The sequence below is a fragment of the Podarcis vaucheri genome, assembly GCF_965113315.1.
Source record: "Podarcis vaucheri genome assembly, chromosome: 8".
Classification (NCBI taxonomy): domain Eukaryota; kingdom Metazoa; phylum Chordata; class Lepidosauria; order Squamata; family Lacertidae; genus Podarcis; species Podarcis vaucheri.
The window spans coordinates 47,199,781-47,225,629 of NC_138766.1; the positions used below are offsets into that span (position 1 = coordinate 47,199,781).

Consider the following 25,849-nt stretch of genomic DNA (forward strand, 5'->3'; position numbering starts at 1 on the left):
AAAGCTGGCACATGGCAACAGCATTTCAGGAGGAGGCAATAGCTGTAGTTGCACTGATTTAGATCAGTGCCTAGCTGTCTTCATATATTGTTTTGTTTTCATCTGTTTAAATGACCTTTTTAGGAAGAGCAGAACTAAACTTTATAACTTTGTTAAGAACCTGGACAATATTTTTCTAAGGTATTGTCTTAGGCCACAGAAAATGTCTGATTTTTTTTTAATGTTTTTCCCCCAGGGAAGTGATAGAAAAGAAACCAGAGAAATTCAAAATTGAGTGTTTAAATGATATCAAGAACTTATTTTCTCCATGTGAACAACCCTTCTATGCTGCTTTTGGAAACAGACCTAATGTAAGTCTGCACCATCCACCAATTAGTTAAAATGTTCTGCTGTTTTACATGAATATGCTAAATGCACAAATAGTTCTAGGAGTTTGAGATGATTTTTCACATATCTCTATATGGGTTTCGGAATGAGTACATGCATATGAATTTTGTAATGTGACATTTTCTCAATTAAAAAAATGGCACTATGGCCTCTAGTCTAAAATGTAGTTGTGTTGACTGCAGGATGTGTATGCTTACATACAAGTTGGAGTTCCAGACTGCAGAATATTCACAGTCAACCCAAAGGGTGAACTAATCCAGGAACAAACAAAGGGAAACAAATCTTCGTAAGTATAGGGTAAAAAGCAGTGGGAAGAATAATTGTTGAATTGATTTGGGTAACCATGCTGCCTAGTATGTGCAATTTTAGGAAAGTGCCTAAAATCATTACTATATGCCAGTGTATTAAATGATTTGACTATGGGCAGAAGTCAGTTGTGGAGGTGATTAAACCTGGCAAGGTTTATATCCCATTAAACACGCCCAGAATCAGACAAGCATTGATTTTTAGCACTGCTGTTTGGCTATATTAAGCCTTCAATCCTATAGATGTTTACCTGTAAGTCCCACTGAATTTGGTGGTCTTGCTTCTGAATAGGCATGTACAGGATTGCACTGTATAACAAGTATAATGAGTAACCCTTCCTATTTATTTCTGCATACAGGTATTACAGGCTGAGTGAACTAGTAGAACATGTGTTTCCACTTCTTAATAAAGAACAGAGCTCTGCTTTTGTATGCCCAGAATTCAGCTCCTTCTGCTATTGGAGAGAACAGCTTCCTGAAGTGAACATAGAAGACTTAGCTTGAACAGCACTGATCACAGAGAACCTCCTTCCGCAGAGGCTCCTTTATCCTTTGGTACCATGTGTCTTATTAAATACAGGAAGCGCCAAAGGTTTGGCATAAGCAAATGAAATGCAAGGCTGATCTCTCTTTGTTCTTTTAAGATGTCCTTACTGTTTGATTTAAGGCATTAGAAAGATAGCAATCCTTTGAAATAGCAGACCATCCAGAGGATAGAGGACAGAAAATGAAAATTTAGTTGCAGATTTGCATCTTCATATATACAAACCACAGTGGATGTGTGTGATGTTATGTATGTTAGCCTCCTTGATATATCATCTTAAAGGAAAAGAGAAAAAAGTATGTAAAATTGATAGCAGAGATTTAATAGGCCCACTATAGGAATTATATTTAGTACTTAAACCAGCACTTAGGCTGTTTGAGATGCAATGTCTCTCTCATTATTAATTTCTTTAAAAATATCTTAAGGATTCATGAGTTCGTGTGTAGTGGTCACTCTGTTTTGCTACACCGTTAAAGAACTGAGGATTGTAGTGGAAATGGTACTTCTATTACCCACTCATGGTTGTGTTGCCTTTAAAAAAAAAGAACAAACAACTACTATACAGTGATTGGGGGCTGTCTGAGATGCTTTTTCTTTCTTGCAGCAATTTTGCTTCCCTAAGCTGCTATGTGAAATTAGAATTCTAAAGAACAGTAAGAACATCTTTGCTGCAAACAGCTGACACCCCTTAATTGCACTTAGCATGGGTACTGTATAGATCAGCAGGCAACAGATTCAGAAAATATTCAGGGATAAATTCTTGTTTTATAGAAGGTAATGTATATAGTCAGTCTTTAAAACTGGAACTACTATTAATGCCTTTCCAGAACTCTGTATCAGGGTTTTTCAGTTTTGATAAAAGTGGCACAGGACAAGGGCATCCAAGTGAGAAATACTGTGCGTGTCAGGTACAAAATGTTACTTCTGTTTAGACATTTAGTATCTTAGCTCCACAGTGGATCCAAAAGCAATCGAGGTCCTGATTTAAGTAGCCGGTTGTCTTACATTCTTTCACCTATTTCTATCCAACCCCTGACACAAAAATGATAGTTGATTAAAACGTCTATAAGCAAAAACATTCCAACTCCCTGCCAGTTAGTCTAGTATGCCATAAACCAACTCAAACTGAAAGAGTTAACATTTTTGAATCATCATATAACTTGAAGCTAGGTCAGTCCTTAAGAACTGAAATGCTGACTAGTGCTTTCCTGGTCACCCAAAGTATCCATGTAAACGTATCAAAACTGTATTCTCTGCCAGGTATGAACTAAATTTAATCTGCAGGTTTGCTACCGGTGCTGGTTTTATGTTGTCAACTATGGTAGCAGCATTTAAGGACTAGACGTAGTGCACTCAATAAAATCTTTATCAGACTTATCAAAGAGTTTCACAACAAGTAATTTGCTCCTTTTGACTTTGTACAGGGAAAACATTTGAGACTAATTAGATCATTTAAATAGATCAGTACAGTAGATGTAACCTTAGAAAAATGTTGGGGCTTGAAATTTCTAACTAAACAGTGATTGGGCTCTATATTGTCATGTGGTATGTGGTTTGAAACTATTTTTCAATCAGATATCTTAAAGTAATAGAATACCTAAATCTCCACACACAAGGAAGTACAAGTTATAGCTCTAGTAAAGAAAAGCCTACTGTACTGGATAAAATTCACTCCAACATTTGGCACTTGTTCATTTTCATATTATACGGTATTCTGTAAAGCACTCTGAAAATTTGAAATATCCTAGATTAAATTTCAATTTGAGTTGAATGTTTGTTTCACATTATGCTCTTAATCTTTTTTTCCCCTCTCCCTCTTTATTCTGCGGTACGGTACATTATTTCACATTTGCAGTAATAGGTTATCTTGCTCCTCATAAGGCATCAGTACTGTTAACTGGAGTGAATAATTCTGACAGTGTTTGGAGTGGAGATCTGTGTGCTGCTTTTGAATATTAAGAATTTCCAAAACTTCTGGAAGAATTCCCTTTTGCCTAATGCTGAAGAGTACTCTTGAGTCACCTTGATCCAAACACTTCCTTCATTTGAACAAAATATGCACTTCTTAAAATAATATACTATTGTTTTCTATCTCTTGGTCTCAATTTGAATGGCACTATGCAGACCATTACATGATGAGTTTGGATTTTACCTCAGTGACTCCAGAGCTGCTCATTGGTAGATGGTGGTGCCCAATATAGCTATCTGCTAGAGGTAAATTTTAATCTGTTTCCTTGCTGTACTGGAAATGGATGGCTTGGAACTGGTATTGGGAAACAACGCTTGTACTAAATCTATTACAGATCAGCACAAGTTTCTTAGTTCTTTCCATGAAAGATATATACATTTGTGTTTATGAACAAAGAACCTTTTAAAGGCTGTTTTTGAATATGCATTTCCTTTTACTTTGGAAGTGTATTGAACAGCTTATGCTGCACCTCTCAAATCATTTACCTGGAATTTGTCATATAAAATGAATACAAGTAAAGTAAGGAGCTGGGAAATCAAAGCCTGCAAGTAATGCATGGATAATTAAGGCAATCTCTGCTTGTTTATGCAAGAAAACAGTTGTTTTCTATTGCAGTGTAAAGGTTCTAGATCTCTTGTGTCCTTGTGTTAAGACTAGTATTTGGAGGAGAGAATGTGTGTGTAAATGCAAAAATAGTCTCTATTAAGCAGGGTAAATGGGATCCTTGAAAAACAGTACTCCGCTATCCATATACTTTTTCAAGAATTGTGCCCTCATCTGGAAAAATATTATATGGCTCAGCATTGGAAACTTCTAAATGCATTCAATTTATGCAAATATGACTGTGATGCAGGCTGGTAACTGAAGTGCAAGATATCTCAAGTCTTTAAAGCAACTAATATGTAAGACAGATATATTAGAACTGATACCTTTGCGATAAGGCTTTCATCAGCAAAACTTTTGACACCTTTCTTTAGAGAGCGAGAGAATCTACATTGTGGTTGGTTCTGAATGCAAGATTGCAGATAATTCTTCAGTACATTCTATTTAATTGTGTTATAACCAGTTTTTTCTTTGATATACCTTTATTCACTTATTAATCATTGAACATTCCAGTACAGTGTTTTTTTTTTGTAAAGACTGGTCTGTTAGGAAAAAAATGTCCACTGTGCTGTGTTAATAAAATTTACAATAAAACCTCACTACATGTGTTATCTTTATACATTTGAAATTATTCCCTGTGGCGCTCAGAACAGGCTGCAGCCTAATCACAGAAATTCCATTTAGTACAATATAGGAAAAAGTTACCTTGGGTGTAGAGGAGAATAAACACGGAAGAGACAGTCAGCTGAAAAAGCCTGTAGTTATGTTCATTTTGGACTCTACCTGAAAGTAGGCTGAAAAGGTTTTGGGTTACCATAGAAGTGATTCAGAAATGCAATTTCCATAAAAGTTACTTTTTTGCTGCAGAACTGGGGCTGGTGAGCCTCCTCCATGGTGGCTAAATGCAGTTGGGGGCTGGGGCAAAATTTCTGCCAACTACAATAAAGCACTAGATTTTTACTGTGACTGCCTCTTCTGGAGACATGAGGGAGACCTTCAGTAAAGGCACGACCCATTGTTTGCTGAAGGGCTCCTGGCCATTCCCACAGAAGAGCAGCAGTCTTCTATTAAGTATGAGTAGATAGGACTAAGGCTACAGTACACAAAACCATCTGCACTATCTGCGATAAAGAAACTACAGTCATAAATTATAGAACAAGTACATGTAGCGCCATCTTCAGTATTTTAGGGTAGGCTACAAGTTTGTAATAACTTGGATGAACTGCAAGAGTGAAGAAGCAAGACAAGAAGAGAAATTTCACAGGCCTCATGAGGGATGTTCTTTCCTTGGCTGCAGGAATTCCTAGCACCATTAGTAGATTACCAAGTACAGAAAAAGGAGGGTGTGGCCTATTTGGCTGGGTGTCTTTGCTTTTTAGTATTTAGTCTGCTGCAAAAACAAACACATAAGGGATTGATGCTATTTAGACCATGTTGTATTATGCCTGTTCTCAACTTCCACTTTTCCCAGATGAAAGCTTTTAGGACATCAGATACTTACAAGAACCTAATTCTGTGTGAACCTCGTACTTCTAGCATAGTAGTTCAAATACCACCTTTTTCCTGAATTTACTCTGTGGCCTTGGGCTCCATTCCCCCTATCTAAAATATGATGACAACATGATTTACAAGAACAAGTTAATGCACATGAAATGCTTTGAAGACTAGAAAGTGAAATACAAAAGTTATTGCTGCAACCACTGCTATAATTTTCAACAGCTAGTTCAAACTTAAGTGAAAAGGACCTCCTTTGCTGCTTTCAGCATTTTAAGGATAATGCATGAAAACAAGATAGTTTCACAAGGATAATTTTTAAATTTATTTAACTAGCTTCAATGACTCAGGATTGCAATTATAAAGTCTCTATTTCAAAAGTTAATAAACAGTGCATAATTTACTTTGAACATATTTCAGTGATACCCCCATAGTAACTACTGTTCTTTTGTAGGATGTTTAAATGTCCATAATCTAAAAGAAAGTCAACTGAGGGAAAGAAAATATAGTCATGTAAAGATTGCACTTAAAACAGAAGTATTGAAGGTGATGAAAAAAATGAGGAATAAAATATTAAAGCTTCACCATTTATTCATTACTCCCCTCTATGCATGAGAAAGGATATAGAAACACCCCACTGAATGTGGAGTATATTTCATCAGAGTCTGTGTAGGCCAGCTTGCCCCCAGTAACTACAACGCTTACTTCAGCTCCAGCTTTGAGGTGAAGAACAAGATGGAAAGCCCCCGTTCCACCACAAGTTCGTTTCCCTGATCGTGGTCGGTGGTGTTCAAGCAGCTCTCTCCTGTAGCCAGCTGTGTGGAGCTGAGCAATACTTGCATTGGAAACGGACAGCACAGCTTCTACGTATTCATCTCTCTCTGGAGCTAGAACAGCTGTGATCAGATAACGACCTTCATAGGGAGATGTAAAGACGCCTGCAATGAAGACACACATTAATCAAAACACACGTGTACAGTTGGCCCAAGTCCAATTCCTACCGCTTTTTCAAATAACACAAGTATGTCAGTACAATAACTGGGAGGAAATAAAGGGCATTTAATCTGAACGTGTCATATTTTATTTGGCATGACAACGAAGAGGAGTTCTTCACATAAAATTCCTCTTATGAGCTCATTCTCCCTTAGCTCCTGCACATGCTTATTATACATTTTTATCCACTGAGCTGATTGTGATTTCACTTCAGTTCCCCAATGCATAGGAAAGAATGCAATGGTGTCTGCTGTTAGCAAGTTCTCCCAACATTAAATCCTTCAGTTCTGCCACTTGTATTTGTGATTTATGGGGGGAAGACAGCATGCTCAAGAACTAAACAATATTGGGTAGATTAAAAGAAATGGATGTTAGCAATGGAGTTAATGCCAGCCTCAGCAGCTTGAGGGATCTGAAAAATGTATCAGTAGTGTCTGCTCTCACACTAACTTGGACCGGAAGGGAATCTCCTATTAAGCTGCTTTATATAAGCAGGTACAAGTTGAGAAAATGCCAGAATGCATTTAAATTCTACAGAATTTAAAATTTTAAAAAATCATTCAATAGATTCTGCTCCCGTTTCCCTTTATCAATTATGAACCTTTCAATACCTGTTTTAGGGTTATAATGGTTTCCATCATTTACAAGCACTTTGTTGAAATGTACCACACCCACACCATTAGGGAAAGGCTTCTGAGTGAGACCAGCAGAGAATGACACTGGTGAAGTAACAGCTGCTCCTAGAATGAAGAAGTGATCATAATTTAGACACATAATGCAGCATTACAAGTGCTTTAGCTGGTCTTATACACAAAGTTCTCCCCATGCCCTTAATTGAACAAAAACAAAACAAGCACACCTTTTGCAGTTTTACCACTGTTGGGACGACTGAAGGTCCTCTTCTATTTACACTTTTCCTATCATCTACAAAGTGAATAGCAATATTATCCCTATCTCATTCAGCAACAAATGTTTAGGCAACACTCTCTTAGTTCTACATCACCAAAAGTGTGTGGAATGAATAAACACAATGGATATAGCTATATGCTTTACGTACCAATTATGCTAAAAGAGATTACCACCACATGAAGATGACCTTCATGGCTTTAAGCCTTTGGGCTTCTCCAAGAAGGCCCAATGCAGAGAGTACTAGGCCAATCTACAGATCACAACCACCACATGGAGGCTACTGCAACATGCTCTATTTCACAACTGCTAAGGGGTAAGTGTGTTGCATAACACAAACTTGCTAAATAGACTGCTTTCATTGCAAACCTTCGATTTTAATCCCATGTGCTGGCACAATGAAAGTGACCATTCCTTATAAGTAACTAAGTTCAATTTTTCTACTTCATCCACCTAGCAGAGCAGTGTAGTGCATGCAGAGCCTGCTTAGAAAAAAGTCATTCTAAGGAGTGCTGTGGATGGATTTAGCTTCCCCTACCCAGTCCTTCCCACTGAAGTACTTTTCTAAATAGTCTCTGCATATTCCCTTGCTGCAACTGTTCTATACACACATTCAAAAGTGGTGTTTTAATTAACTTTCACTTACCTCCAGTTTAACATTTTTGTAGCTATTTCCTTTTATTCTTTAATTTGTGATTGTATGGAATTGACATTGCTTTCAGCTAGTACAATAAACTTACTTTGATTGATTTCTTCTTCAATCAGTGTGTCCTTCTACATAGTAGCTGCTCCTTTCTGGGCCCTGCAAAACTATTGTCCCTGGGAGGGCATGGAGCAGGACCAGTAGGGAGGGGGCATAGCCTGGGAAGGGTCCCAGGAGCCAGACAGAGGCCTGGAGGGGCACATTTGGCCTCCAGACTTGGAGTTCCTCACCCCTGCTTAACAGACTGCAGAACCACACCTCCAACTGCAGTCAGATAAATTTTCAGGTAACTATTACAGTATTTGTATATACACACTATATAAATTTTTAAGATGTTGATACAATAGATTGCCAACTAAAGCAAAGCAAACAATGAAGCTCACCATTACCTTAATCTCCATTATTTCAGTGGCTTTTCTTAAACAGTGGAGCCACATAACAGCCTAATAATATGAGAAAGCTATCTTTATCCAAGTGTTAGCAGCAGTGCTATGCTCTCTGCAGTCACCTGCACACAGTCGGGTCTGGAACATGTCAACAATCAATTACTTTAAACAGTTTAAGATGACAGTAGAATACTTTCTGATCTTTAGCTGAAGGAAGGGCTATGGTTAGCTAAGTCTCTCCATGCCTAGCCTTGCATGAAGATTGAAGGTAATAAACTACTAGATACAAATTATTGGATTTGTGTGCATGCCACAATGTATGGATCCAATGCCAGCACTCAGCCATATGTTGAAGTGTGTGTTTCACTCATGATACACCTCATTTCCCCAGACACTATGCTGACATATATGCCTATTTTCAGCATCAGCCTTTGTGCTCTTACTTGGGTAGGATACCTGAGAGAGGAGAATAGCACAAGCTTTCCTTTGTAAACAGAGGGAAAGCAACAAGGAGGTATTTAAAGATCCTCTCTCTTTGTTTATTTACTTAGTTAATAGCCTTTTACATGCATCTTGTGAACTGCCCTGAGAACTGTGGATGAAGGGCTGTATACAAATTACTAAAGAATGATCTCTAGGTGTCAGGGACAGCCAGGAATCTGAAGGGTGAACAGAGGAGGCAGCGGGGCAGGAGGATGATTCAGGGAAAGTAATTTATAAGTTTCAGATTTTGAAACTATACTAGAAGAAATAGTTTCTTAGTTAATATTTCAGGAAATAACTGTCATCTGAAATAGTATTTATGCTATAAACTGCTTTAGTAAATGCCACCAAGCAAGTTATGGGAATTAGCAAAAAGAAAAGAAAAGAAAATCTGAAAACGTGGGATTACCTTGTTCAGTTGTAGAGGGAGGCCGTGGAAGTTTTGGATAACCTACAAACAAGTATGGAAAAGATGTGTATTTCAAGCAAATTTACAGTCTCTAATAATGAAACACCCCTCCTGTCAAATGTGATTAATTCCAGTACCACCAGCATCTGTACTATGGTACTTAGTAACTTCTGCATCTGCATTTCTCAGAATTTTTGGAGTGGTCCTTTTGAAATGAGTAGCATTATAGTAGACTACCAGTAAGTGGTTTAATTACTGCTATTTAAATGAAGAATTTAGAGGGCCATGACCTGGCACATTCTCATTCCCTTCCTGCATGTTTTAGTGAAGAAAGGAATATACATAGTGGCTCCTGCTACTATCTATACAATGTTGGTGGGAAGCAGCGATATTGCAGGTAGGAATGGCTGCTATCCTCCACTGAAGTGGTGTGCAATGTTAGCAAATCACTCCTCCGAGGCTGCCTTATGTGATTGGTGTAATTCACATGACTGTCTGAGAAGAAGCGTGAGAACAGGATACAGTCCTATCTGCATGTACTATGTAATGTACTTTCACTTTTACTAGTTGCCTGCCTGTTCTCTCTTGGAGCTGAATGAGAGAGAGCCATGATTCTGTGTCTGTATATAGTATAAATAAATAAAGTTTAGATCTATGGATGGTTCGTTCTTCTTGCTGCGTTATGCCAGAAGATTAGCGTGCATCTTTCATCTGGAAGATGTCACTGAAGGGCACACTGGAACGAAGGAACGTGCCATTCCAGAGTTGTGCTTACCAGGAGGACACTCGGAAAGGTCAGTGGGACTGAGGGGGCCTCTGGGCGACCCCAGAGCATCGTAAATCCCAACATGCATAGTGACATCGGAGCCAGAGGCGGAGGCAAGGCTCCCGAGTGATGCTGGAGAAGGGCCCAGCAGGGAGAGAGGCAGCTCATCAGCGGGGGAAGGAAATCAGCGTAACACCAGGGATAAAGGGGGGCAGATGGGGGAATCGGCGAGAGGGCTCCAGGACTCTTCACCGGACACCAGCGGGGAGAGCACGGGTCCTCCGCTACCCACACCCTCCCTGCGCAGAAGACTTCCGCGCAGGGAGAGTAGGAGGAGACTTGGCATCAAACAGCTTTTATGCTGGAAAAGGTTTAAGAAACGCCCACTGACGGATTCTGCTAGCGACTAAGACAGCCACGAAGTGAAGGGCTGTCCAGACAGAAAAGGTTTAACCAGGCAACCTAGCCAGGAGTGGCGGCAACTTACGCACGAGCAAGCCCTATTATTATTACACTTAGGTAAGGAGGATTGGATTCCCCAGGTATGTTGGTATGGAACAAACAGTCATATTTTTTACACAGAACATCTGATCACCGCATTCTGAATAAATATGCATATTTTATCAATGACAAGAAACAACAAGTAACTCAGAGATAATCTGCTCACCTGGTGCTCCAGCAGACCCTTCGGAAACCAGCATGTTATTCTGGCCATTTTGGCCATTTTTGCTTTTTTTCCGTCCTTTTTCCGACATTAAAACTGTACCAGGAGGTCCTGCCTGTCCAGTTTCCATAAATATCCCACTTGACCCAGGCAAGGAAGGTTTTGATCCTGCTTTAAATCCTGGTGATGATGGCCGTAAAGAAGTTCTGGAATCTGGTGGCTGAAGAGGTATTCCTTGCAATGGTGGTTGTACGATTATTTGTGGATCTGATGGCTTCAAAGGTATTCTTATTTCTGGAATCTGTAGGTGTATTCTTGGCTGTGAGGGCTGCACATGTCCCCCTGGTTGTGGCTGTAGTGGTGTCCTTGGCTGTGATGGTGCTGGATGTGTTCCTGACTGAGATGGTTGTAATGGTTTTCTTGGATCTGGTGGTGGCAGGGGAATCTTTCCTTGTGGTTTCCTTGGTAGTAACACTGCTGGATTTTCAGCTAAAGGTTTGTAGAGGGAAGAAAATGGACCAATCAGAAGTTTTGGCTAACTTGGCTTGAATAATATTTGAATATATGATTATAAGAATGGCAAAGCCTCTCCTCTTCTGTTAGGGGAGGAGTTGCGAGCGGGACTCGCTTCCCGCACTTTGCAGGGGGGCATGGTTGGGCCCCCTGCATCACAGTGAGTCCTGGGCCCGCGATACGCCCTCAGCCGGCCAATCCAGCTATCTGGGGGGGCATGGTTTGCCGCATTTAAGTGGTCATGGGCCCTGCGCTCTGCCTGCGCTCTGCACGGAACAAATCATCACAACTTTGTAAGGTTTGGCGGTTAGGCATTGGAAAATGTGTTGTGTGTTAGAAGGGAGGTTGTGGCCATCACCTACCCCTCCCTTCGAAGGGTATTCCGTTAAAAGAATCCGGTGGTCGTGGTAGAAACACATATTTAAGGTTTGATAGTTCTCACTCCAGATCACCAAGGCACAACCTACAATATGGTCAGTTTTTGAGAATAAAGCACAACTGTTCTACAGAAAATGATTTTCTGCATGAATTCCATATACTGAGTAATCAGTTATTTAACAGAAAGTAAGTGACGCGGGTGGCGCTGTGGGTTAAACCACAGAGCCTAGGACTTGCCGATCAGAAGGTCGGCGGTTCGAATCCCCGTGAGTGGTTGCTCCCGTTGTTCAGTCCCTGCTCCTGCCAACCTAGCAGTTTGAAAGCACATCAAAGTGCAAGTAGATAAATAGGTACCGCTCTGGCGGGAAGGTAAACGGCGTTTCCATGCGCTGCTCTGGTTCGCCAGAAGCGGCTTACTCATGCTGGCCACATGACCCAGAAGCTGTACGCCGGCTCCCTCAGCCAATGAAGTGAGATGAGCGCCGCAACTCCAGAGTCGGTCATGACTGGACCTTTAAGTGACTAATAGTTTGAGCAAAGCTTCACAAATATCACAAACTGATATTTTAATTAAAGTACCAGGGGTGGGGAGTGGATTTTATTTTCAAAACATGTTTTGGCCAATTATCATTTTAAGACTTTCAGGGGCTATAAAAGACAATACATCAAATGAACAATATATTCTCAACACTTAATTGATACAAACTAAATTGATAATACACAAATTGCATGTATACCCTACTTAAACTAAATACCAAGCTGCAGAGATCTCTGTTAGCTATATATCGTATTCACATTAACTGGGACTTGAATTATTGTCTGAAAGAAAGAAATAATATATATAATGAAGAATCATATGTGATTAAAAAGGACTTTAAATGGTAAGCATGGTAGTCCAAAATACCTCAGGGGAGTGTCTCCAAAGCTTATAATTGTACAAGAGAAAATCTAGCTCTTCATTAAGCCCACGTGGGGCAAAGTTTTTAGCCTCAATATCTACACTGTTTCTTTCCCTTACCAAATCTTATCTGTATACGGCTTTTAAAGAGCCCAAAACATTAGATCTGCTACAGAATGATTCTGTTCCATAATGTGACTGACTGAAGGGGTACCCAGAGTTGGGGCTTTTTAAATTTCTGATAATACAAAGATAATTTTTTAAGGACCCTTGATGCTTTCCCCACGTAGTTGGGGTTGTGGTTTTTTGTTGTTGTTTTTGTTTTGGCAAGTGGTATAAACTACACAGGCAGTGTTACAGGTGGTAAAACATGTATTTTGTGTTGAGTGGTCTTAAAATTCTGTTGCTTTACAAGTGTACCTACAACACATTTTAAAATTATTATTAATAAAATTTCTATACCACTCTTCATCAGAAGATCACAGGGCAATTTACAATATAAAAACACAAAATAATAACCATAATAACAAACCAAAACAATAACCCCCTACACACAATTTAAAAGGTTATAGATTGGCTAATTAAACAAAGGTCTGGGAGAAGAGAAATGTTTTTGCCTGGCACCTAAAGATAATTAACGAAAGTGCTAGGTGAGCTTTCCTGGGGAGAGCATTTCATAAATCTTGAGGCATATTTTCTTTTGGTTTTGGGTTAAACAATATAGATACAAGCAGCTGGTCAAAACAAAATGGACCTGAATTCTCAAAACACCAAACTTCACTATTTACCATAAAAGCTGCAACTGTATGTTTTTATTGAATTGACTAGCCAGGGAAGAATGTCACCGTATTTAATATGGATCAGTAAGGTGTCCCTCAGTTTTGGGAAATCTCAGTTTCCTTTGCAGTCTCGTTTTTGCAGAACAGGGCTAAGGACATATCTTTCCCAATTTAACATTTCTTTCTATTTTTGAATTCAGACTGTCGAACTAGAGCCTTGCAAAGCTGGTAATATGGCCAAGCATTTCAATAACCTTTGCCTCTACCAGGCAGACCCAGAACAAGCTCCCTCAAAATCGTAGGCCTATGCCAATTGGCCCACCTCCCACCTCCCCGCCCCAGTTCTGGCCTGTGTCTAAACATATAATATACTTGCCATTATTGTATAAGTTCACAGATGGTTTTGTGGGAAGCATATACAAGGATTAAAAGCTGTTACATATAGAACATCATATCATGATCCATACAGCTTTAGAGCTTAGGGCTATGAGAGGCAGAGCTAAGTGAAAACATGGGTATGTTTTGCTTTGCTTTCCCCATTGCCAGCAAACGGGAAGCCCCACTTTTATTACATAAGATTTGCTAGATGATCACAGCCAAATAATACGTCAGCAGTGTTCAGTGGGATTTATAAAGCAGTTTAGGCTGATAAATATTAGTATGTTTACCATTTAAAAAATGCATAATGCACTCTGGGGACTTTAAAAAATGCTACTTAAGTGCTGAAGGGAAATTACTGCTGCACTGACTGCACTGAAAGATATTAGTTCGTATTCTAACATATATGCAGTTGCTGCAGGGATATCTTGAACATGACAAAGGAAAATTATGAAAGAAATACCGTATTTTCCGCCCCATAGGACGCACTGGCCTATAGGACGCACCTAGTTTTTTTGGGGGGAAATAAGGGGGGGGGATTTGTTTTTTCCCCAGGTGCGGGGCTGGGGCGGGGGATGCCCGAGCTTCCCCCGACCCCAGCCCCCAGAACAAGCTGCTATCCGCAAGCCTAGGGAGCCCGGCGGGAAGTCGCGCCAGTCTCCCCAGGCTTGCGGATATCTGTCCCCTGAACTTGTGGGGCTGGCGGTGGGGAGAAGCGCGCTTCTCCCCAGTGCCAGCCTCCAAACCAGGTTGGGGAACAGCGGGATGGCGGCGCTGTGCCTCCCCGCTGTCCCCCGACCTGGTTTGGAGGATAGCTTCCTGAAGCCTGGAGAGCGAGAGGGGTTGGTGCGCACCGACCCCTCTCGCTCTCCAGGCTTCAGCGAAAGCCTGCATTCGCCCCATAGGACGCACACACATTTCCCCTTCATTTTTGGAGGGGGAAAAGTGCATCCTATAGGGCGAAAAATACGGTAGTTCACTGAGATACGAGAAGTGAACAAACCAAATGAGCAAGCTGTTTCGATGTGATTGGCCTACCCAAAATGCTTATCAGGACCAGCTTCCATAGCACAGTTGCCGGGACTGACATCTCCTGCTTCCTACTTCCCCCTAAGTCCCGTGAGAGGGAGCCCTTGCTTGTTGTTCTGCCACATGCATAGGTCCTTGTGTCCTTGAGGATAAAGGGGAAGGGGAGCCTAATCCAGTAGGACAGGCAATCCTATAGAAGGTACAACTGCAATATATACTAGTAACTGCAGATGGTGGGGAAACAGGTCTGCTAAACCAGCCTCTCTTAGCCTTGGTTCTTGGATTGCAAAATGACAGTAATCACCCTATTTCCAGTGCCCCCCCGGGGGGACGCAGAGGTACGCACAGCCCTAAACATTTTGTGAATCTAGGTTTAGCCTCATTGATGGGCAGTATTTCAATATGATTAGGAAAATGAGAGTACCCCTAAACATTTTTTAAGAAAAAGAGCACTGCCTGTTTCACTGAGTTACTAGCAGGGATGAATGTGAAGACCTTTAGAAAAAGTGATTATTAATAATGTCATAAACAGAGCAAGTGTTATTTAGGATAATCTATGTGAATGTTGCCTGGGCAGTGCAAAATTTCATATAGAAAAAAAAAATCCTACAGCTCCCACCGCCCTCAGGACAATACTGTTGTATCTTCTATAGTATAAATAATTGTGCTGATAGATGTGTTAGCTAAAGTATTACTATGTTTAGCAGCCTGAGTGAACTCTACAGTTATGAGAGAATACAGAGATATGAGTGGAAATACATTTCTGCACCATTCTGTTCTGCTTATCTGAGGCAGATAAACTATGTTGACATTGTAAGTGTCATTGCTGAATTTAGCAATATTCTGATAAGGTGGTGCTCCAAATGCCCCATTCCAAGGAAAGTGACAGCAAGGAGAAGATCCTGCAACCATCCCATTATCACAACATGATTTATTTAAGGTGGAACAATACTTCAAATTGTGCAGCCAAATTATGCAGCCTTTCAACTTCATAGGGTTTTAATGACAGGAGAAGGCACACCATAACGAATTTCCATTCTGCACATCTCTTAAAGATACAGATTCCGTCCTGTGGGTGCCCCTAACAATGCTACATTCTCTTGGCTCTTTGGCACATAATATTCTACATCCTTTTTGACAACCAATAAAATGGAAGCAGCAATTGCCAATGTTCACTTCTTCATCCCACATCCAGTGAATGTGATCAAAAGATATATAACTCCCCACCCCCAATTTGAATTGCATCTCCTTTGCATTGCAATGATGTGGAATAACAGAATTAATTACCGTATTTAAAATTTCACCATAGTGGACCGTGAGACAAATAATGTGGTTTTGTTAGAAGCCATGCTGCAGTGCAGCAGAAATAGTGCTGCATGGGATGAATATATGATGGAATAGAAATTGATGCCTTCTTATACCTGAGCTGACAAAGCCTCCTGTTACTAGGACTGGTATGAAGGTCACCCACTCAGCCAATCTAGTTCAACCACAAGCATCCTTTGCAGCACACTTTGCTCTCCCCCCCCCCGACCTTCCTGACAGTAATATACAGAAGGTCTACAACTTACATGGTGGTTATATTCTGGCAGAGGGCCTTCTCGGTAGTGGCACCCGCCATGTGGAATGCCCTCCCATCAGATGTCCAAGAGATAAACAACTACCTGACATTTAGAAAACATCTAAAGGCAGCCCTGCTTAGGGAAGTTTTTAATGTGTGACATTTTAATGTATTTTTAATCTTTGTTGGAAGTAGCCCAGAGTGGCTGGGGAAACCCAGCCAGATGGGCGGGGTACAAATAAATTTATTATTATTATTATTATTATTATTATTATTATTATTATTATTAATACTGGTGATCATGCCTAAGGCCAAAATCGAGTATAGTCAAAACCCACTGAGCCAAAGGATATGTGGGACTGCCAAAGTCATTTTTCCCAGAACACTGCCACCTGAACTATGAGACTCTTAATCTCAGGGTCATGGGTGGGTGAAAGTTTCCTACAATTCAGGGGGTTGGACTAGACGACCCTCATGGTCCCTTCCAACTCTACAAGTCTGTGGTTCTGTAAGGTGTCATCACCTCCTTTAGCAGGCTATAATGTAGCTTTGTTTTTGTTTAGTTATAGCACTTTGATTGGTTTTTAGCTTTGTTTCATTGACAAAGGAAAAAAGCTAAGTGCAATTTACTTCTGCATCTGCTTGACTGAATATCCCCCCCCCCCAAATCACAGAATTGTAGGGTTGGAAGAGACCCTAAGGGCTATCCAGTCCAGCCCCCTGCAATGCAGGAATCTCAGTGAGACAGATTCTGTTCAGAGTATGCTGTGAATACAGAAATGGCATAGAGGGTCAGAGCTTTTTCACAGAAGCTCAGAGAATAATTCTAGATACAGTGGTACCTCGGGTTAAGAACTTAATTCGTTCCTGAGGTCCGTTCTTAACCTGAAACTGTTCTTAACCTGAAGCACCACTTCAGCTAATGGGACCTCCCACTGCCGCCACGCCGCTGCTGCACGATTTCTGTTCTCATCCTGAAGCAAAGTTCTTAACCCGAGGTATTATTTCTGGGTTAGCGGAGTCTGTAACCTGAAGCATCTGTAACCCGAGGTACCACTGTATATAATAATGCTAAGCAAAGGAAGTTCATATACCAAATCAGCTTTTGACTGCTGTCTGTCAGCTAATCATTGGCTGAGTTACTGAAGTGTCACAAAAGTCTTCACAGATACTCTAACTGCTAATGAGCAAGAGTAATTCATGGAATGTAAGAAGCCAGCCTGTCAACATGTGTTGCACTCAAATACTCAAACACACATATTGCACTAATTACGAAGACCACACACATTTGTAAGTAAGTTCGTTTCCCTTTAAATGCAAATATATGGGACCCTACATTTTCCCCAGTCTTCATTTACATGTCTTTTTAAAAAGACAAGACACAAATATATATGGACAAACACACACATTCTTATTTGATAGCATATGCCTATAGCGCAAAATAGTTTGTAAGAAGCAGCCATGCTAATCTTCCCTGCATAATCCCAGTGTTAAGATTAAAGTGATCCTAAAGAAGGCAAGTTTTCATTTGACACTTGGAACTCTAACAGATAGTCAAGTACAAAATACATGTTCCTTGCATCATTTGTGAACAGTGCACTGCATTGAAACTGGTGTTTTTCTGCAAAATATATGGAAATGGTGACTGAAACGTGTTTCCATATAATTTGCCAAGAAAAGCAGCAATTGAAAACATTCTTGTGACATTCACAACTGATGCAGGCCTTATGTATTTCATACTCAGAGTGTTTTTATTTAAAAACAAAAGGAAGCTCTGCCTACCTCAGTCTAGTTGGTGGAAAGGAAACTAGATTGTTTGGACTAGGGGAATACATAACTCAGAGCCAAGGGGTAAGAGGGAGCTCTGTGTTGTTGACAGCTAAGAAGGAAGGTAGAAAAACAAGGGGACATAGAGTGCTAAAAATGGGGGCTGTGAACTCACAAGCCGAGGGACGCTAAATTACTGCTTTGAATTAAACACAATAATAAGTACTAAGTATTCTTTATAAGAAAAGAACTATAATGCTGTTAGACAGAAACACAATAATACTTTTTATATTATCTAGCTATGCTTTCTTAAAGTATCCATCTAGGGTGATCACTCATGCATTACCAAAAAAAAAGAGAAATTACAATAGGGAAGATTTGCAAAGAAATTTCGTATGCTAACAAATTTTAATGCAATACCTCTCATTAAACCAGGCTTCAACCAAACAGCCCTTAAATAGAGGTTTGCCACCTGAAAAATGTGGCACAAAGCTACCTTATCTCTATCACTGTACCCATATAATTTAAATTCTTCTCATTGAGAAAAAAAGGCAATGAAAGATCTAGATGGAATCAGATGGTCCGTTGTTCCAAAGAGAGGTGTAAGAGTCAGCTTGTTTGGTGTGGCTCACCATAAATATTCCACACATGGATGCCCATGTGCTAATACTTTGCAGTACCTGATGTTTTGGCCTTTTTGGCCTCTGATACTGAGTTGCTTTATATCAGGGACTGCTTTCTTTAAGATCTAAAAATAGTGATAAAGGAACCACCATTTGGGCAAACCATGTGTTAGTAATCCAGACAGCAAGGGCAAAATTCATCCCAGGTGTCACTCCACTGTAGTTAACTCAGTAAATTAAAAGGGTACATTTAGGACAGTCTCTGTCTAACTCTTTTTTGGATAAATTATAAAGCAGGGACTTTTCTTCACAGCCTGAAAAACAGCTGGAAAGGCGAACTGCACTTAGATCATTGTTGCATTTGAAAATAGAATATCCCCAGGGCACCATCTTTTTTCAGAAGTGTTCATAGTTCTTTATTTACTATTGGCAACTTAAAATGATGACACCAAAGGAGGCAACATGCCAAGTAACGTCATGCTTTACTTTCTGGTCAGATGCCAGGCCATGAGATAAGCTACCTTCAGATTTAAACCTCTGTTTCTTGGCCCACAACTTTTATTAATGTGATGAGGTATGCGAGGTACAAAGAAAACTGTGCTAAAATCAAAATTGTTGACTTTTTTTGTGTGTGAAAAAATATGATTTCTTTTAAGAAGAAACTAGAACAGGGGACAAAACTAAAAGCTAGTGATTCACCCATTCCATTTATACAAAATATAGAAGATTAATGACTTGAGTTAGCAACAGTTAATCCAAAACCTATCCACCACATCAGCAAAGCATATGCCATGCTTTGCAAGAGAAAATCTCTAACATGCAATAGAAACAATTCAGGCACACATTTATCCATAAAACCTTGTCCCACTATACCGCCTTAAAAAAAACAAAAACCTCTAGCCCAGGGGTACCCAACACAGTGCCATCTGGATGCTGGCCTTCAGCTGTTCATGCAAAGCAGGCAGACTAGGAAGTCTAAGTTAGTAATAAAACTAAAATCTGTAACAGTACTAGGCAACCAACCAATTGTAATTTTATCATCCATCAAAGTTCAATCTCCATCCATTCCCAGCATTACTGATGAATTCAATAAAGCGAGCATAAAGGAAAATGTAACAGCAGTAGACTTAGGCTCCTCTAATGCAGTCCTATTTGCAGAAGGAACACTGAGATGCATTGATGGCTTTCCTAACTTTCTCTACCTCAATTGTAGCCCATTTCATTTGTTATCAGAACAGCATGGGAGACACGCCTGTTATGGCTGGATCATGGCCCTCTGGTAACTCCTGCAACCATTTTGTATGGGGTTCCATTCCTGGCCCCCGCGAACGTCACTGGAGTGCACATAAGTCTGTTCTTCCCTGTTACACCCTTTCCCGCCCCGTCCTGACCTCTTCCAGGTCCAAAAGGACCCGTGAGTCGCATGCCAATTGGATATGCACAAAATGGTTGCCACATATACCATGTAATTCAGGTGAATGTCACCATTACTTTCATCCTTTGCCTTTACTGTATTGGACACAACTCTTCATGTTGCTTTATGGCCCAGGCATGATCAAAAGATAACACAGATACCTTTATTGTGCTGTGGATCCCTGCTGGTATTACTATTTTACCAATTTAAGATGGCTTCATTGCAATTTTGTGTTGTGAGCTACTGCAGAAGTTGACAGTAAGTTTGATCCTAGGACAAAATTGCTCATCATGAGTAGGCTCTGACATTCTGATGCTGTTGGAGGATGTCCATAATGCACTGAATATTCTTTCTGTGTCCAAGCAAGCACCCCACTACCTTTCAGGGAAGCACTGAATAAGTTAACCAAATAAGGATTTGGCCCATGGCTTATACAGCAACAACCCATCAACATACATCTGGACTGACTCATTAAAAATGTCCTTGGCTCCATGTTGCTTAAAGTAAAAACTGATGCCAAAGCTAGAATATTCTTGGCTGCAAATTAGCACACCTTTTCCCTGCTTGAATTTCCAACTGGAATATATTATTTAACAGGTTTTGTTTGATAATCAGTACAAAAATCATTATCAAAAGAAGACAATTATGGTTTGAGCCTGCAAAACTGAAGTGCAATCATTTAAGTCATATAATACGTTGTCAGATATTTTCATAAACCTATGCTTGAGGTTAACACTAACCTATGTAAGATTAAAAGTTGCCCATTCAAATGCAGTTTGACTTAATGAAATTCAGACACAGAACCATCTGCTTTGTTTTTCAAGTTGATTCCCAAGGTGACAGACACAAACTCACATATACACAAGTAGGACAAGATCCATTGGTCTTTAAGGTGCCACAATACACTTTGTCATTTTTGCTGCTAACGTGGTTACCCCTCTGAAAAACTTCATCAGAGATTTCCTAGTACAATTTGTTTATTAGTACTCCAAGAATCCTTACTCAATTTTCAGTATCAGCTGTCATTTCATCTCAAAACTTTCTGAAACCTCTTTGCTTTGTAAGTCTGAAATTCTGTACACACAAACTGGCACAAGCATCACTTAATGTAGTAGGCTTTCATTCAAAGCAAACAGCATGCACATATTGGGCTGGATGTTTCCTTGCGGTCATATATACTTGGAAAGGAAAACTACAAATGTAGACCCTACACTTCTGAGCTTGAGTTGGGTAGCAATTCTGTCCAGGCAAGTAGCAGATCAACATCTCACATACTGTACTACACCACTTTCCTGGGCTAGAAGAATGCCATTGTGCTACTTCAGCTGTTCAACCAGAAATATTAACCATTGCAACATTGCAATGTACTTTGCAGCCTGGGAAAACCAAGACAAAGGAAGACAGCAAACAGAGAAAATATAGATAAAATATAGGGCAGCAGAGTGATAGAGTCATAGAATTGTAGAGTTGGAAGGTAGCCCCAAGAGTCATTAGTCCAACCCCCTGCAATGCATGAATCCCAGCTAAAGCATCCATGACAGATGACCATCCAACCTCTGCTTAAAAAAATAAAATAAAAATGTAAGCATACTTTGTACTCAGAAGGTAGGATCTTTACTTGTGTTAGCATTATTAAAAGGGTTCTTAAAGTGTTTTGAATCTCAAAGAATGTTCTGTTATTGATTTCTTGCCCTAGTCTTCTCCTATCTGGCACCCTCCTGATGTTTTTGGACTACCAATCAGCCCTAGCCAGCAAAGCCAACAGTTAAGGATGATGGGAATTACAGTGCAGGTTTATCTGAAGGGCACCAGATGGGGAAAGGCTGCCTCACAGTTTCAAAATGGTGTATATTTTGGAAATGCATACAGTACTTCATTTTGTGGGATGATAACATCCAAAATGCATTTGCAAAGGGTTGATCGCAAGAGCTGTAGAACTCTGTGATGTCATACTCCCTGTGGCAGTTAAAGCAGTTGGTACAGTTATGGCAGTTAGTTGAAAAGTCTTAACAGTTAGAGCAGCAGGTTATGTTACATTGCTGTCTGCCTCAGAGCAGTGGCGTAGCGTGGGTTGTCAGCACCCGGGGCAAGGCAAGTAATTTGAACCCCCTAACCCGTGGATTTGCGCCCCCTAACCCTAACCCCCAGATGTTGCGCCCGGTGCGGCCCGCCCCCCTGCACCCCCCACGCTACGCCACTGCCTCAGAGTCAGTTACCCTGTAACAGTTTGATCTGTGTAAGAGGTTTTAGCAATTTAAGAAACATCCACCTGCATTGTATATTTAATCCGAAACTGCAAGTACACTAAGTAAAAATTATATGCCATTTAAACTTTAAAAGAGAGTGTCTTGCGTAGTTTTTATAGGAGGGAAAAGAGAACTAAGTAAAGGGTCGATCGACCCAAGGCTGTCTTCCACATCTCTGTAAATGGGAACTAGAGTCTAATTCCAGCACATTTTTCTTTTCTTGCATTTGTTTGTTCTACTGTGCAGCGAGTTTTTTAAAAAAACAAAAAATATATAATTATGACTGTACAGGAACCTTCTACTCTGATTCTCCAAGATTTAAAATAAGTATGGAGAACCTGTGACTCTCCAGATACTGCTAAACTACAACTTCCATCATCCCTAACCAATGTCATGCTGTTTGTGACAGATGGGAGTCCAACAAAATCTGGAGGGCCACAGATCCCCCACCCGTGGCTTTAAAAAAAATCAGGAATATTTACAGGCCATGGATGAGACAGATAGTGCAGAATGCATATGCTTGTGCCAACAGAAGAGACAGCCTATTTATATAAATTATGAAATAATATGCCTCATTTAAATGAAACCTGAAGAAGAAATACAAACAAGACAAATACTAGCCCCTTCTACATTCATATTTTTTCACATTCGCAACTTGGTGCAGAGTAGGGGATTTGGTCCAAAATGCAAAGGATGCTGTCAGGGAGATATGTGACATGTTTGGGGCATGAGGAAATTTTCCCTGGGTGCAGAGGATTTACATTCCTATTTAAAAGTTCCACTGCCTGCAATGTTTTGACAGATTCCTCACTATGCTCCGACGGTGTGCTTGCCCTATGATGCAAGCACTTCGCTTCAGATCTGACTGAATATTCTAACAATTGTAATATGGCAGCTTATTTCACAACAGCTTGTGCGGTATCAGTTGTGAAATGCGCAGGGCAGGGCAGAGCTATGCAGTTCTGCACTACTAGACTCTAAAAGCTAAGGGATAACTCTTTACTACAGATCTGCCTGAAGAGATGCCCAGCTATGCTGAATTTAGGAGCTTTTGTCTCATTCAGTGTGCCATAGGTAGGGCAGAAGGGATTGACTTCAGCACTATCAGCTGTTCTCTAAATACACACACACACACACACACACACACACACACACACACACAGCTGTGTTTGCCCAGAAAGTAGGGCGAGATCATGTCTGAGCCTGAACACTCTGTACATGAGCAAAGAATGGTGCTCTCTGTCCGTTTGCATGCAACATTTCATAAATATGAATATCCAGAAATAGTTAAAGAAACATTTAGATTCATAGATTCAATTAATGCATTATAAACATTCCGATCAAGAACTTGTAAAAAACAGCATTACTATAAAGTGATGTCATGCTGTATAGAGAAAAATTGTACAGCATTTGGCTCAAATTGGATTCTCCCCAAATGTTTGATTTCAGTAAACCACATTTAAAAAACAAAGGTAGAAAGTAAAAATATGAACACAATTCCGTCTGCTCTCCATGATGTACATTGTTATTTTAAAATCTGTTTAGCTTACCCCTGTTGTCACCTTGTTTAAAATTAAAAATTAGCATCTAGAAAGAGGGAGGCTAACTTACATGTGGCAGGTTTAGTTTTCATCAGATTCTGGAGGTCAATGGTGAATTTGTGGAACTGGCTGTGGAACTGCTGGGATGAATTCTTGAGTCCAGAAATATCTTTAGAATGGGAAATTATAGTTCTGTTCATCTTACTGACACAGTTCCAAAGACTGGAGACATGTTTGTTTAATCCCTCCCTTATCCTTTGGAGGCTGCTAGACACTTGATCTAGTTTGCTGCAGGTTTTTTCAACACTGGACACTCTACCCTCCATATCAGAGACACCAGGCAATTTCTCTTGGCATTTGTTCAGGTTATAATATAGCTTCGTGCTTAGCTGTTCCATCCTATCCTTTAAGTCATTACAACAATTCCTGTCTGGGTGAGTTTGATTGCCTACTGTTTTCTGTATTTCATCTACCTTTCTGAAAGCATCAGGTTGTACCTTTTCACAAGTAGAATTGATACCTAGAAGTTGTTCATTGCAGCTGCTCAAACCACCCTGAAGTTTCTTAACATTTTTATCAATAGCATTCAGACCATAACGAATAATTCGTAAATCCTTTTGAAGCTTCTGAATGTCACGTTGGCTGCCTTTAATTAAATTAAATTTCTCGCTTAAAGAGCCATTTAAGGATTTTAAAAGACCAGAATTACCCTCTGTTTTCAAAAACAATACATCATATTTACTGTTGCAGTTTTCTATGTCTCTCTGGAGGCCCTCCACATTGTGTGATACCGGCTGGCATTTCTGCCTGCAAAGGTTTTCAATATCTTGCAGTTTGTTCTTCACAATATTTATCTCAGAGACAAACTGTTCATTTCCAGACCCTGAATTGCTATGCAAAATTGATAATAGATCAACATTTCTCTCATCTGGATTTGTGATATTAGTAACATCTAGAAAAGTAGCACTCAGACGGTTTTCCAGTGCCTGAAGCTTTTTGTCAAATATGTCTCTCGCTTCATCTACTTCAGTAGCTATAACGCCACGAAGAGTTTCTTCAATGTAAAAGCAGTGTTGTTCAGCATTTCTCTCTGTAACATTGATCCTGGCTTCCACTTCCTCCCATTTTGCATCAAAGTTGCCTTCCAGATATGGAGTGGCTATGTATTTCATTTCATTATCTATTCTGGCATTTAAAATCCTATTTGCTTCTGCAGTTCTGTCAATCTTCTCACCCAAATGTTTTAGCTGCTGTCCAAAAGCATCAGTTTCAGCACTACTGCAACAAACTGAGTGGTTTGATGGTGCTTGGATAAGAGTCTGAAGATGTTTTATCTCCTTTCTGAGGTCATTTTCTTTCTCTCCAATAAGTTCCCTTATTCCTTGGCAGCTGGCTTCATGATCATCACAATGTTGTTGAATATCCATCAGTTTGTACTCACAGGAATTTTTCAGATCTGCCATTTTCTTCTCAAATCCTTCCAAAATCTCCTGTCTCAGATCTTCAAACCTAGCATCAATGTACTGCTGATACAACTGGCTACTCGGCATCATGACGGTTGGGCCTTGGGCGGCTTCTTGGAGCTGTTTTAATTGTGCTTCATAGCCATTTGCTTTCACTTCTTCCACCCTGTCATCTTTGTCCTTCAATCCATCTTCTGTTGGTTCAGATTTTATATTTTCTATTCCAGGTTCCTTTTGGTCTTTACTTTCAAACACATTAATTTTCTTTGTATCGCCCTCAGCCGTACTGTCAGGCTCTGGACGGTCATGAAGGTTGTTCAACCATGATACAAGCATCCGACTTGCATCTTCTTGAACAGAAAGCTTTAGGTTTTCATTCACACCTGTTAAGGAGGACTGAAGCTCTAGCACAGTCTGTGTAAGGCGGAATACTTCATCCTCAAGGAGCTGAATTCTTTTATCCTGAGAGTCCTGCTGTTCTTGCTTCGGATTAATGTCTGCAGAAGGAAAAGAAAGAAAAATGTGGAAACAGCATTTGAAACTAAACTTAAAGTTACAAAACCCCAAACTGACTTAGATAGTTCAGAGGGATAAATCTTTACAACTTTCTCAAACCCCCCCCCATGTTTTTCCTTCAAAGTGAATTA

At 40.1% G+C, this 25,849-nt stretch overlaps 2 protein-coding genes across 2 annotated transcripts in view; one reads left to right on the top strand and one right to left on the bottom strand.

The window, feature by feature from the left end:
* LPIN2 (lipin 2) overlaps positions 1-4,407 on the top strand; it is a 36,514-nt gene extending 32,107 nt beyond the window's left edge. Inside the window, exons 18-20 of the mRNA XM_082235167.1 lie at positions 236-350; positions 570-673; positions 1,052-4,407. Of these exons, the coding sequence (XP_082091293.1) occupies positions 236-350; positions 570-673; positions 1,052-1,196 (364 nt within the window). The 3' untranslated portion in view covers positions 1,197-4,407. The remainder of the gene's footprint in view (positions 1-235; positions 351-569; positions 674-1,051) is intronic.
* Positions 4,408-5,614: 1,207 nt separating this feature from the next.
* The window catches only part of EMILIN2 (elastin microfibril interfacer 2), a 43,633-nt gene continuing 23,398 nt past the window's right edge, over positions 5,615-25,849 (bottom strand). Inside the window, exons 4-8 of the mRNA XM_082235128.1 lie at positions 23,810-25,699; positions 10,616-11,101; positions 9,183-9,224; positions 6,907-7,035; positions 5,615-6,240 (exon numbers count right to left, since the gene is read on the bottom strand). Of these exons, the coding sequence (XP_082091254.1) occupies positions 5,891-6,240; positions 6,907-7,035; positions 9,183-9,224; positions 10,616-11,101; positions 23,810-25,699 (2,897 nt within the window). The 3' untranslated portion in view covers positions 5,615-5,890. The remainder of the gene's footprint in view (positions 6,241-6,906; positions 7,036-9,182; positions 9,225-10,615; positions 11,102-23,809; positions 25,700-25,849) is intronic.